Here is a 12,959-nt window from a genome sequence, read left to right on the forward strand (position 1 = left end):
GGTCCAAGGAGTCTCTACTGCCTCCCAAGGGGGAGCTGGGTGGGGGCCCCAGGGCCCGCTTTGCACTTTGGTTTTACTGCTGCCGTTTTCCGGGTGAGAAGGGAGGGCCCCCACCTATGCTGTGTCGTGCATGGACACCAGGAAGGGCCAGCAGGGCAGGGAGGGCAAAGGGACCCGCTCCAAGTTCAAATTCCAGTCCTGAGTGCCAATTGACCTTGGGGAGGAGCGCGTGTCCGCAGTAGCTCCGAGACCCACGGGAGTGGGTGGGGGCCTGGGGAGACTCCGTCAGCCCGGTTGAGGGTGGATAAACCTGGGGAGCCAGGAGCGGCCTGGAGGGGGCGGGCGCAGCAGGTACACTCGAGGACTGGGCCCCAGTGAACGGGGGAGGGGAGGCGCGGGCCCCTGCCGCGTCCCCACCAGCCGCCCCGGCGCCCCGCACAGCCGAGTGGAAAGCGGCCCCCAGGAGTGGAAGCAGAGGTGGTCTGCCGACTGCCTCGCCCCCAGTCCAGAGACACCTCGTGCAGCAGGACAGTGCCAGCCCAGCCTTTCTGGCACAGAGAGGAATCTCGGGTGGCCGGCAGATCTCTGCTAGCCAGCCCACTCTGGGAAGGGCAGCCCCGCCTGAAACTGCGCCTTCCCACCCCCCCACCCCCCCGCGCAAACATTAACCGGGAGCCTGACCCCGCCAGGTGTTTCCCCGGCAGGCTTTCCTCCTGGCTCCCACACCCAGGAAGTATATCCCGACGTCCCACCTACGAGAGCAACCGCGGTATCATAACAGGGTGCGTCGAGGGAAGGCCAGACCCCCATGAGTGGGCAGAGAGCTATTTGGCTAGGCCGCGGGAGCGATCCCCCCGCCGCACACCACGCTCTTCTCTGGACGCAAGGGTCCCCCACCAAGCCCCAGGGCTGGGAGGGGGCCCGGACCCGGGCGGGTGACTCATTCACCACAGGCTTATAAATATCCCGGCGCGCGCTGAACCTTGTCCCCCTATCGGGTGCCCCTCGCGCCCACGTCGGGCCCCGTATCCGTCATCACCTGGGGAAACTGAGACCCACGTTCCGTGCGCACCTCCCTTCGTCCGCCCTTTCGCTAAAGCATCAGGAGAACCAAGGTTCTCCGGGTCCCCCGGGTCCCCGAGATTCGCGTCCCGATCAGAGCAGGCGCCTCACCTGCTCCCCAGCGGCCCCTGGTCCCGCGCTGTCCGGACCGGCTCTGGTCCGTCTATCAGTCAGCCGGTGCGTCCGCCCGTCTGTCCCGGCCTGGGCCTCAGCTCCAGGTCTCAGGCGAGCGGGTGGGACGCTCAGCGGGGACTGTTTGGGCGGGGCGGGGAGGGGAGAGGAGGAACCTGAGCGACAGGTTACAGTGTAACCAGAAAGCCTGGCGGGCGCTTGGGGGAGGCGGGGCCCGGGGCTCCGCCCTCCAGCTCCCCAACCTCTGCTCCAAACCCGCCCCTCAGGACTCCACCCGGTCCATCCCTCCTCCAAGTCCCAAACCCCACTCGCAGTCCTCTTCGCAGGCACGGGGTGGGGGGCTAAGGGGAGACATGCTCGGCCTTGGGCTCTTCTGTGGGCAGGGTGGGGAAGCCTGGAGGCCGCTGCCTGGTAGGCCTGGATAGGACCTCAGAGGATTCCTGCTCATCGGTGTCCTCCAAACTCAGGGGCTTCATTAGATAGCAGTCCTTCCCCTTTGGTGGACCCATCTAGGTCACTCAAGGTCGAGGTTCCTTCTGTGAATGCGTCTCCAGTACTGGGGTGGGCAGAGGTCCCAGGGGGTGGCCCCCCCTCTATCCAGGAACCTAAAGCCTCCTCTTTATTTGCTCTGCTTCTAGTCTACCTTGGGCACCCCCTGATGACCAGGGTGTAGGACAGGGACACCTAAGGCCCAGACAGTCTTTGAGCCCAGGGCAGGAAGCAGGTGGAGAGAAGAGTCTGGGTCCTGAATGGGATAGCTGTCCCTTGGAAATATTCCTTCCTTGGGCTCAGACCCCAAACTCCAACTTGGATTTGCAGACTGGCAGTGGGGGGGGGGAAGGGTTTGGGGTGGCGGCGATGGGACCGTCTAATTCTATTCTTTTCGCTCTTAACAGCTCTCATCAGCCCATAGCTCTTAGGCTGGGGGGCCCTGCCCACCCCGGCCGCTATGACTGCTCAGAACTGGTACCCTCCTAGATATTGTTAGTGGGTGAGGAAGAGGGGAGAAGGGACGGTGGGCTTTGCCAGGCACACAAGGACCCAAAAGCCCCTGGGGGAGCAGAGGAACAGAAAAGGCCACTAAATATAAGAGGGCTTGCAAGATGGCTGAGGCAGTTGGCACTTGGGCCTGGGGAAAGCCAGTTCACCGGGTCTGTCCTTTTAAGCACTGCAGTTCCTTGGCCTCATCCTGGGACATCACCGTGAACTTGACCAGTAGAAGCAGGCCTTGTCCTTCTAGCCCAGTGCCACCAGAGCACCTATCTGGTACCTGTTTTGGAGTTTGGGAATGGGGGTGGGGGCATGTGCATCTGGGCAGCCAGTGAGAGAACACGTGCTAAGGCAGGCTGGGTGTTCTACTCCGGACACCCACTCTGGTGGTGGTCCTTTTTGTCACCAGCACTGTCCTGTTTGGGGGCTGGTGAGCTTTGACCGCTAACTGGCTGTGTCCCTGGAGCCCAGGTTGGCACGTGTATGGACGGTGGGGCAAGTGGCAGGTGGTCTGCAGGAAGGGACAGCATCTCACCCACCTATAATGGGGCAGGTACACTGCTAAGTCAGCACAAGAGTATCACGGAAAGCAATGTTCACCACAGGTGGGCACAGGTCCCAGATGCACCCCAGATTGTGGGTGGTGGAGAGACCGCCATGCTGCTTGAGAGACCAGGCCTTGGGGGACACAGTACGGGAGGCCTGGCACCACAGCCCCCTGGGAAGTGCTGCTCCAGGGGGGAGCTTACTTAGGAGCCACATGGGAGCCATGCACATTGCTTTAAAAAAAATACACGGTGGGAAAAAACACACTGAAGAGAAAAAAGTCAGATATCCAAACATGACATTATTGCAAACAGAAAACTCACAATAGAAACGAAGGGCGTAGAAACTAGAAAGGGCCAACTTGGTACTTCGTAAGTGTCTGCAGTAAATTTGTGAATGGAAAACTCAAGAGATAGGGCTTGTCCAGAACTAAGAGTGAAGCTTACTGACACTGTCCAGTCCCATCAGAAATCCTGGCAGGGCATCCCACATCTCTCCCTCAGGAAAGCTGTGCTCATGGGAACTGCCCCCATTGTCTCCACCTCCTCACTGAGGACCGGCCCTAACAGAACTTCCAGTGGAAGGAGAACCATGAGGCGGTGTTCAGAATGGAGTGGCTTTTCGGGTTTTTTTCTTTTGGAAGGATGTGCGCCGGACGTCCATGGTTCTTAGCGAGCCACGTTCAGTGCCCCCCTGGAAGAAGGGGCAGTAGCTTCTCCAGGTGGGGCTGCTGGCTCACCTTGGGGCCTAGCAGCTCCAAGTAAGTAGGTAAGCAGGGGCTCCAACAAGCTGGAACTGGAGACCAGGGCCAGCATGGAGCCTGCAGTGAGTAATACTGAGACGGGAAAGTGTGTCTGTTCTGGCAGCCAGACAGCTTGAGGAGGGTTCCTCTAGGAAGTGCCTGCCCACCCAGGGAAGGCATCATGGCCTGTGCCTCCTTCCTGTGGACCCCTCATCCTCACACTGAGCAGCCCCTCAGTCAGCTTCAGGGCAGGAGCCATCACAGCCACTGCCCAGTGGGGTGTCCATCACTGGAAAATCCCGACCCTCCCCTGCTGACCACCCTTTTGCCCACCATGTAAACCACCCAGCCCTGTGAGAACAGGGCAGGCCCAATGGAGAGGAGACTGCCATCTAGCTAACGAAGGTGGTGATGGTGACCATCTGCAGGACGGCCTCGAGGCCGTGCAGAGCCAGGCGTGTGGAGCCCAGGACTGCGTCCACCCACAGCACCAGGGTCTGCCAGTGCAGGAAGTAGGTGGAGAGGAGGGCAGTGCCCACTGTAAGCAGCAGGCTCACGGCCAGTGGCCCCTCAGCCTCCGTCAGGTTGCCTTTAGTGCCTGGGAAACAAAGAGGAGGGGTAAGTGTGTGTGGCGGGGCGGAGCTGGACAACCGCCAGGACATAGCCCCAGGGCGAAGGCAGATTCCCATCAGTCGTGTTATTTTTCAGGACAGGTACAACCATAACACCCATTTCACAGAAGAGGAAACTAAGGCTCCAGGGAGGGGCCACACAAGGTGGGCCCAGGACCAGAGACTTTGAGTGGGAGACCCTGTTGACTGAGACCACCAGCTGCGACTCCCAAGAGTGAGAGAGACCACCTGGGGCAGGCCAGAGCTTGCTCCCCTTGGGAGGGAGATGCCTGTGGTTGTAACAGTCTCTGTCCTGGGCTAGGGTGTGGTAGGACAGCCTGCTGGCTTCATTCTCCTAGTTTGCTGAGGACTGGAGGGATCCAGGCTAAGGCGGGGAGGTGCTGAAGCCCCAGTGGACGCCAGGGGCAGCTTGAAGCTGGGGGAAGAGGCAGGCTCCAAGCTGCCCTGAGTCGGGCTCTGCAGGCCTCCTTGATCTCATCCCAGTTCCCAGTGCTCTGGGCTGGGGCTGCTGCTGGGGGCTCCTGTGATTGCAGTCTCATGTCCACCGAGGTGGGCCACAGGCTAACTCCCCTGTGCCTGTTTCCACCAGGTATTAGGGGGAGTGAGGAAGTGCGTGCACCCCTTGAAGTGGTCACTCGTGTTGTAACTATCACCTTTCCCAAGGTGGGGGGCATTTCTAAGACACATCCAAGCAGACATCGGGCAGAGTTTGACAGGTTCCCAAGACTGGGGCAGGGGGGCATGTGCATGCTGTGTGGAGGCTGGGAGGTGGGCTGACCCCAGTCCCATCTCCACAGCACCAGGTGCCCCTAATTCCTTGTGAGGGTGAAAAAAAGGGGAGTCAGTCCACAGAGGGCCCTTGAGGTCATGCCATCAGGGACAGTCTCCCAGACTGCCCAGGGGCAGTAGGACAAGTGTCTTAGGACTCAAGATGTGTCTTTTACAGGAGCCCTCTGCGTCCTGTCAGTGCCCCTGTGCGGTCTAGGGCTTCTCCATGCACTCACCGAGGTACAGCGCCAGGGCCTCCAACATCCCCATCGTCAGCAGCAGAACCAGATCGAGGACCAGGTGAGGCTGTGGATAGCTGAACACCTGACCTGGAGCAGGACACACAGATGGGGACGCTGGCTCCCACGCAGCAGCCCTGTACCCAGCGGTTCCCAGACTTACTTTTGTGAAGCAGAAGCAGCAATGTGGTCAGGAAGTAGAAGGCGCCATAGGCCCCGTTCAGGCCGAAGAGCATCTGAAGGGGGACTGAAGACAGCTGCGGGTGGTCAAGGATGCTCAGGCCCCCCAGACAGGCCCGTCCAGCCCACCTGCGCTCCCACTGGCTGCTCCTCTCACACAGGAAAGGTGACTATTCTAACCAGAATGGCCTGCCCAGCTCAGCTGGTAGACCTTCCCCCTCCAGACTTCCCTCAACCCTGTACCCTTAAACCGGTGCTAGAACCTGTCTCCAGTCCCTCACAAAACATGGGCTTTCATCTTCCTGTACTGGACCGGGGGTGGAGGGGGTGGGGGTGGGGGGACGGGACAGGACGGGACTCAGGAATCCGCGCAGGCCAGCGTCCCTGAGGGGCTGTACTGACTCTTAACCTGTGATGGAACCCCTCCCCCACAGACACCATCCGATTCTCAGAACCATGGAAATTGGGGGCCAGCAGAAGGATACCACAGTGGAGGAGCGCCCTGAAAGTGAGAGAGTTTTGGTCAGTGAGGCCAACGAGTGCTCAGGGACTCAGTGCTGCCACCCACAGGAAGGTCGGCTCTCCATTCACCTGTCCCAGGTGGGAACATTCCTACTCTGACATCCCAGCAGGCTGAGTGTACACAGGGGGTCCTGGGAGGGTCCCCTGACCCGCTATCAGCTCTCTCTCTCTCTCTCTCTCTCTCACACACACACACACACACACAAGCTGAGAGCCTTTTATAATGGGTGTTTGTACAAAACATTTTCTTTCATGTGCTTTCCTATGGAATTTTCTATTCATGAATCCAGATGTCCTTCTAAAAATAAGAGTTCCCTAAAACAGCAATTAGTTTTTTAATCTCACAATCTCTCGAGCCCTAACGTCTGCCTCCTCTTGGGGTGACTGATGCCTGAGTAGAGCCTCCCTCCCATGGATGGTTTTGATGCTCAGGTTTTACATTGGAAGGTACTGTAATCATCCTAGGAGTCCTGGTGTGGTGCTGTAGGATAAGCACTTAACTGCTAACCACAAGGTTGACGGTTCAAACTCACTAGCCACTTCTCAGAAACCCTATACAAGATTGCTTTGAGCCGGAACCCACTCAATGACTCTTAACAATGACAACTAATCGTCAAACTTCCCCTCTCTAAAGAGGCTCTCGCTGGCTGGCATCTGTGATGTGTGTACACTTCCTTCAGGGTACAAAGAGAAACACAAATCTGGAATTTGGCAAAAAACGGAGGCTTGAGCTGAAATGGGTCCAATCTTGTCCATCTCTCCATTCCATGTCCCCACAGTCCCAAGGAGGGTTGGAGACATTCCCAGTCTCAGTGTCTTTGAGGAACGTAATAAGGGAGACCCCACCCCTTCTCAGACCCACTCAGGCATTTACAACATGGACTTGGAACTGGGTTTCTGGGAACAGCGGCAATTGCCGAGAGAAGGAAGTCTGGTGAGGGGAACATGGTTCAGATCACTCATGAATGTGTCATGTTACAGGCTGGGCCTGCTGAAAACCTGATCTGTTCTTTTCCGGCCCCCAGCTGAACTCGGCTAGCTAGATACCTGTCATTATCTTGGTCGATTTCACTGTAATTGGGGTTTTCCTTCCTGCTGATCCTTTCCTCCAAAGTCAGCTTCAGAAGCTGTCTGATGCAGATTTTAAGTTCTCAGGGAAAACAAAGAGGTATAAACTTCAAGTGATGCCAGACTTAAATAATTCACAGAAAGGCTAGCCACAATCAGATAAAACTAACAACTCCAGAACTTCGGGAGCTCATTCTAAGTCAAGTCTCCACGTGGAGGATTTAACTTTTTTTTTTTGGTCAATGATTTACTGTTATAACAATGGGGCTGTGAACAGGTGTGTTGGAACAGAAATCAAATGTGGATTAAAAAGAACCAAAGTTTATGTTGGCAATAATCTATAAGATGTGTGAAGAGATTCATCGGCATTTTTTAAAAACAAATAACCCTAATTACTAATTACTAACCCTTCGTGTCTGGGGACCACCGTATCAGAGAGCGCAGACATCATAGAACCACTTCTTTTGCTCTGTCTTTCTCCTCAACCTCTTCACACCGCGGGCTTTCAGCGGATGTTGCGCTTTTATTTGAGTGACGCAGCAGCCACTCCACTCGGGCGATTTCTGATTTACGGGAACATGGGGACTTCCGATAACAGAGCAGGGTGCAGGGGGTGTGCTACACTACGGTGGGCCTGGCAGCCAGGAGGATGCGGTTTACAGTGCGAATGCAGCACCGTTCCATCTGTCCCACAAACACGGAGAACTGCACAAACGCACACGTGGCCTGTGAGCTGCGTTCAGAGCAGGCTGTGTGCCGTGTGCCCTTAACACTGGCTCCCCAGACACGAAGCTTCTGGTGACCACTTTCTGGGCAGCAGAGCTGCAAGCGCTCAAAACCCCTCCAATGTGACGTCATGGCGCAAAAGCAGCACTCTTTCACTTTGGGGAGAAGGAAAAATAGAAAAGATGACCCCTGCTCAGGACAATGGGCAGACAGGGTCAGCAAGACCAAGCTCACAGCAACCCTGACTTCTTGTTGGTCAGTGCGGACTCAAGAGAGCCATGCCACGCCAGGGCTCCCTATGTTGTTAAGTGCCGTCCAGTCGGTTCCGACCCATAGCAACCCTGTACAGGGTTTCCTACGAGCAGCTGGTGAGCTCGAACCACCGACCTTGCAGTTCAAACGGCTTTGCGGTCTGATGCATTAGCCCACAGCGCCACACCAGGACTCCCTATAGGGCTCACGATTTCCCAAGGCTGAAGAGCGGCGGGTGGATTCGAACTGCTGTCTTTTCAGTTAACAGCCTAACAAGCCACCCACTCTACGTCCAGGTCCCCGGAACACAGAGGACCCAACAATCCCATTTCCCACGAACTTTCTGGCGCGCCCTCGTATACCCAAAAGAAAGGAAAACGTGTGCACATCCGCAGATGGGCACTCATGAGCAAATCGCGCCGCATACTCGGGAGTTTCAAACATTTCTGGGGAAATGGAATGAAAAGATGGCGGGATTTTTCGGAGACTTTGTGAGGCCCACTGCCCAGCACACAATGGAGCCTCGTTCGGTAATATGAAGGAATGCATGAAGCTCTTGTGCTGCAGCGAGAACAGAGGGCAGGAGCCGGGCATCACGGGCCAGGGTCGTAGGCAGTGGCTCTGAGGGGCTCGGGGCTCGGGGCTCGGGTTGGGGGGTGAAAACGATGCGGATTTGGAGAGTGGTGTTTGCACAGCGCTGTGAAGACACCAGACAAGAGGAACAGAACTGCACCAGGTTGGCTTCCGGTCTGAACACCGGGACAAGTCCGTACCACCCTCGGGGACTCACTTCCCGGGCCAGCCCGCGCCGCCCAAGTCCCCACCAGCCCTCCCGCCTGGGGGCCTCCACGCCGCCAGCACCGACGATCGGTGGTGGTGGGGCACAGCCAGGGAGGCCGAGCCATCTCGAGGGCTACGCGGCCAACACTGAGCCGCCGGTCTGCGCCGCCAAACCTGCTCACCTCGCCTCGCGGCCGCCATCTTACCCCAACCCCCGCCCACCAACTCCGCCGCAATCCCAGCAGCCTCTTGGTCTCGTTGGAGTCGTTCGCGGCTCTTCGGCCATTTTCGTTTCTGCTCCCGAAGGGGCCCGACCGAGCCGCGTTACAAGAGTTGATAGCCGAACCGGAGCCGAGGCTCGAGAAGTTCGTTCGGCAGCGTTCGGGCACTTTCGGATAGGAGGAGGCGGAGAGCCGAGGCACGGGAGGATTCGGGCTCGGGAACGTTCGGCTAAGGTCGGCTCGGCTTCGGGTGGGCTCGGGCCCTGCTTGTAGCGGGGGAAGCACGAAACCTTCGGCACAGACTGATCTTTGCGAGGACGAGCTGTATTGGAGGTCGGCGAGCAACTGCGCTTGACCCGGTCGACCCTGTCTGCCTGGGGAGGTAACCTCCCCAAGCTTCTTAGGCCCTGAGGAGAACCCGCGAAGAGCTGCTCGGGAACTCTCGTGAGCTTTCGGATGAACTCGGACTGACTCGGCTCCATGTTTCGGGGAGCTTCGGCTCTCCTCGATTCCGGAGACTTGGCCGTCCGCTTAACTGGGCCGCTTCGTGCCGGTTCGGCAGTTGTTCGGGTGGCCTCGACTCGACTCGGTGTTTTCGTGTCGATTCGGCCCTTGTTCAAGCTGGGCACTTCGGACGGCCTCGTCTAGACTCGGCCGGTGTCTTCGGGCCTACTCGGCCTGACTCGGCAGACAGCTTCGGGGGCCTAGGCGCGACTCGACGAGTGTCCTCGGGCGGTCTCGGCTCTGCTCGGTAGCGGCCTGGGGCCGCTTCGGCCCAGCTCGGCGGACTGCTTCGGGAGGCCCCGTTTCGGGCTCCGTGCGGCTTTCGGGCGGCCTCGGGCGCGGCTCGGCGGGCGCCTTCGGACGGGCTCGGCGGAGTCCGGATGGAGGACTCGGACTCGGCAGCGAAGCAGCTGGGCCTGGCCGAGGCAGCTGCGGTGGCGGCCGCGGCCGCTGTGGCAGCGGCGGCCGCGGCCGCGGCAGGAGGCGAGACGGAGGAGCCGGTGCTCAGCAGGGACGAGGACTCGGAGGAGGATGGAGACTCGGAGGCGGAGCGCGAGACGCGGCGCGTGACGGCTGTGGCGGTGATGGCGGCCGAGCCCGGGCACATGGACATAGGCGCTGAGGCCCTGCCGGGTCCCGACGAGGCCGCCGCTGCCGCTGCCTTCGCAGGCAAGTGTCCATGCGTCCGTCTGCGCGTCCGCTTCCCGCCTGACCGGCCCCGCCCCCTCGTGCCTGCACAGGTGACACACGTGCCTCGAGTGACTGGTCCCACCTGGACACGAATCCTGCACGCCTGTCCTCCTTCCTGCTTGCACGCCTCTGGTGACCAGTCCTGCCCCTCTGTTGCCCGCCTGGCACCTCTGCACTCCTTCCCCCGGGGTCCCAGCCCAGCTCTGGCCCCTCTGCAGCCCAGGCTCCTGCACTCGCTCGGGGTCCCCTCCTCGGCATCCGGTGGGTGCTGATGAAGGGTCATTCGGGTGGGACCGTGCGTTTGGGTGTGCGTGCGTGCGTGCGTCCCGGGGCCAGCTCTTACCCTGTGCTGCCCCCCGACGTGCTGTCCTCACTGGGGGCAGATGGAGAGCGGACAGCGGCCCTCGGTCCTCCTGCAGCTGGGGCTATGTCCACGTCCACGCTGCCTCTGGTCTGTGCGGGGCTCTCCCCGAGCCCTGATCCCGTAAGCCCTGGGTAAGGGACTGAGGGCATGGCTGTGTGAGTCCTCCTCACCTGGGATCCACCCTGCCGGCTCTCCCCAGTCTGCACCCTCCGTGGTCCCCTGATGCCTTCTGTCTGCAGCCTGATGCTGACTTGGGCACTGGGTGAACTAGTTTCCGGCCCTGGAGCCGACAGGTGGGCCGTTTCAGGGCAGTTTGGTGAGTGCCAGGCTAATGACCTGTGCAGGACTCATTCATCAGCGTGTGGTCAGCACCTAGCCGGTGCCCGGGACCTTCTCAGCTCACATGTCTGTGGGCTCAGGGAAAGGTTTCCCAAAGGGAGCGGAGCCCAGTGTGGAAGCATCAGGCTCAGGCAGTGCAGGGCAGCAAACCCTGGTGGACTGGGCATTGTGTAGTCCTAGGCCCGTGGGACTAGTTTCCTGGCTCCTTTCACACACTGAGTTGTCTGTGTTCTGTTGCAGAGGTGACCACGGTGACTGTGGCCAACATGGGTGCTTCTGCCGACAACGTCTTCACTACATCAGTGGCCAACGCAGCATCCATCTCAGGACACGTGCTGGTAAGATGCACCAAGGCCTTACCCTTGGGGTGGTGGCTCCCAGATCCTTGGAGCAACACTGTGTGGCTGGGCTGGAGGGAGAGGTCTGCCAGGGTGGAGCCGTGTGTGGAGGCTCACAGAGGTTCGAATTTAGCTGAGATCTCTTCATTGCTCGGTTTCCATGGTGAGGGACTGCGTCTGTGACAGACATGTGGAAGGGGCCTCTGAGCCCTGCGGCTGGGACGTTGCTGGCTTCCAGTTGGGTCAGCCATGGTCTGGCTCTGCCTTCACTCCTGTTGGTAGTGCACCAGCTCTGGAAGAGACTGGCACGGTCGGGTACTTCTAGGGGAGGCTGTCTGTCTACAAGCCCAGAAACTCCAAGGGTGACTGATAGGTTGACCTAGCAGTGCTCAATTGGCTTGTTGCAGATCTCAGAAGGGGTTGGTTTAAGCCTTGATCCTCCTCTTAAGGCCTCGTTAACACAACAAAGAAAACCCTGCCCCATAGGGTGGTACATCCTCAGGTAGAAGGGTTAGGATTCTTTGAAAAGTACTATTCGAAAATTAATATTGGGAGGAACACAATTGACTCCCTGACAGCCTTGGTGTGTGTGTGTGTGTTAATCATTCAACTCCACAATTGGCTCTGCTCACGTGTCCCCGCTGCCAAGTGTTTCATTGTATACACCCCTGTAGCCACACCACAGGTGGGGCAGGGCAGACTCAGGAAACTCCCATTTGCTCTGACCCCTTTTTAACTGTGTTGGCGCAGAAGAGTTTTGCGTGTGGTAGGGATTCCGTAAGTGGAACCATGCGGGATGTGCTGTGTGCTGTGTGGCCTCTTGCACTCATGACCAACAGCGTCTGTGAGTGTGTCAGCCGTGCTTTCATGATTCAGTTGTATTCGGATGAAGGCCATGTACAGTTAGTTTAGCTAATCTCTTGTTGGACATTTCAGTTACTTCCGAGTTTTGAGGATTGCGTAGAGACATGTTTCCATTTATGTAGGGTTCATGCCTAGGAAGAGTACATTGGGTGGGTCACAGTGCATGTCTTCTTACCTGATAGGAGATACCCAAGAACTCTTCAATGATGACAAGTGTCCGATGCTCCTAACCCTAGCCAAAACCCATTCTGAGTCAGTTCCGACTCATAACGACTCTACAGGGCTTCCGAGGAGTGGCTGGTGGGTTTGTAGTTAGCGGTCCAGTGCCTATCTATGATAAATGAACACAAACCTCTACATGTAATCTTAAGCCATTTCGGCTACTGGCGCTGCGTGTGCCGTTAGACTGCGGCTGGCTCATAGAGACCCTGTAGAGGGTTTCCGGGGCTGTGGCTCTTTCTGGGAACAGAAAGCCTCGTCTTTCTCCTGCAGAGTGGAGGGTGGATTCTAACTGTTGGCTCTGTGGTTAGCAGCCCAAGTGTAGCCCACCAGGGCTCTTAGCCGCTCTCCTGGATATGAAATCATATCTCACTGTGGTTTTCATTTTCAATTCCCTGTGGCTAATGATGTCAAGCATCTTCTCCTGTGCTTAGCGGCCAGTCAGATAGCTTCTTGTTAAAGTGCCTGCTGTGAAGCTGTTTGCCCGTATTAAAAACCGGGTCATCTTGTTATTGTGAAAGATGTACTTTGGAGTCCCGGTGTGGTGCTGTAGGATAAGCGCTGGACTGCTAACAAAAAGGTCGGCAGTTCAGGCCCACCAGCCACTACTTGGAAATCCTATCCAGGCTCTCTATGAGTCGGCACTGACTCGATGGCACTAAACTACAACACGGTTTATGTACTTTGGACCCACATGAAGTGACCTTTGAAAGTCTAAGAAGAGGCTGTCTTTGCACTCTTCCTTAGCTGGTTGTATGTCGAGGTCCTATGTTGGGGTCCC

At 57.9% G+C, this 12,959-nt stretch overlaps 2 protein-coding genes across 2 annotated transcripts in view; one reads left to right on the forward strand and one right to left on the reverse strand.

Moving 5' to 3' along the window:
- Positions 1-3,864: 3,864 nt before the first annotated feature.
- Positions 3,865-9,342, reverse strand: LOC102819497. The gene is made up of 6 exons (XM_006877002.1): positions 8,923-9,342; positions 8,822-8,885; positions 5,777-5,793; positions 5,275-5,368; positions 5,109-5,201; positions 3,865-4,070 (listed from the first exon to the last, which is right to left on the reverse strand). Exons 1-6 carry the CDS (start codon positions 9,340-9,342, stop codon positions 3,865-3,867), a joined length of 894 nt encoding a protein of 297 aa, XP_006877064.1.
- A 402-nt stretch (positions 9,343-9,744) lies between these two features.
- The window catches only part of DEAF1 (DEAF1 transcription factor), a 38,603-nt gene continuing 35,388 nt past the window's right edge, over positions 9,745-12,959 (forward strand). The window contains exons 1-2 of the mRNA XM_006876983.1: positions 9,745-10,033; positions 10,998-11,095. Coding sequence (XP_006877045.1) covers positions 9,745-10,033; positions 10,998-11,095 — 387 coding nt within the window. The remainder of the gene's footprint in view (positions 10,034-10,997; positions 11,096-12,959) is intronic.

The sequence above is a fragment of the Chrysochloris asiatica genome, unplaced genomic scaffold, assembly GCF_000296735.1.
Source record: "Chrysochloris asiatica unplaced genomic scaffold, ChrAsi1.0 scaffold00439, whole genome shotgun sequence".
Lineage (NCBI taxonomy): Eukaryota > Metazoa > Chordata > Mammalia > Afrosoricida > Chrysochloridae > Chrysochloris > Chrysochloris asiatica.

Excerpts from the sequence above, each read along its gene's own strand:
- LOC102819497 (XM_006877002.1), bottom strand. The coding sequence starts at position 9,342 with ATGGAGCCGAGTCAGTCCGAGTTCATCCGAAAGCTCACGAGAGTTCCC. Across the intron at positions 8,886-8,922 it reads CGGGAGCAGAAACGAAAATG|GCTGCTGGGATTGCGGCGGA; the intron begins GCCGAAGAGCCG and ends CGAGACCAAGAG. Across the intron at positions 4,071-5,108 it reads GGCCCTGGCGCTGTACCTCG|GCACTAAAGGCAACCTGACG; the intron begins GTGAGTGCATGG and ends TTTGTTTCCCAG.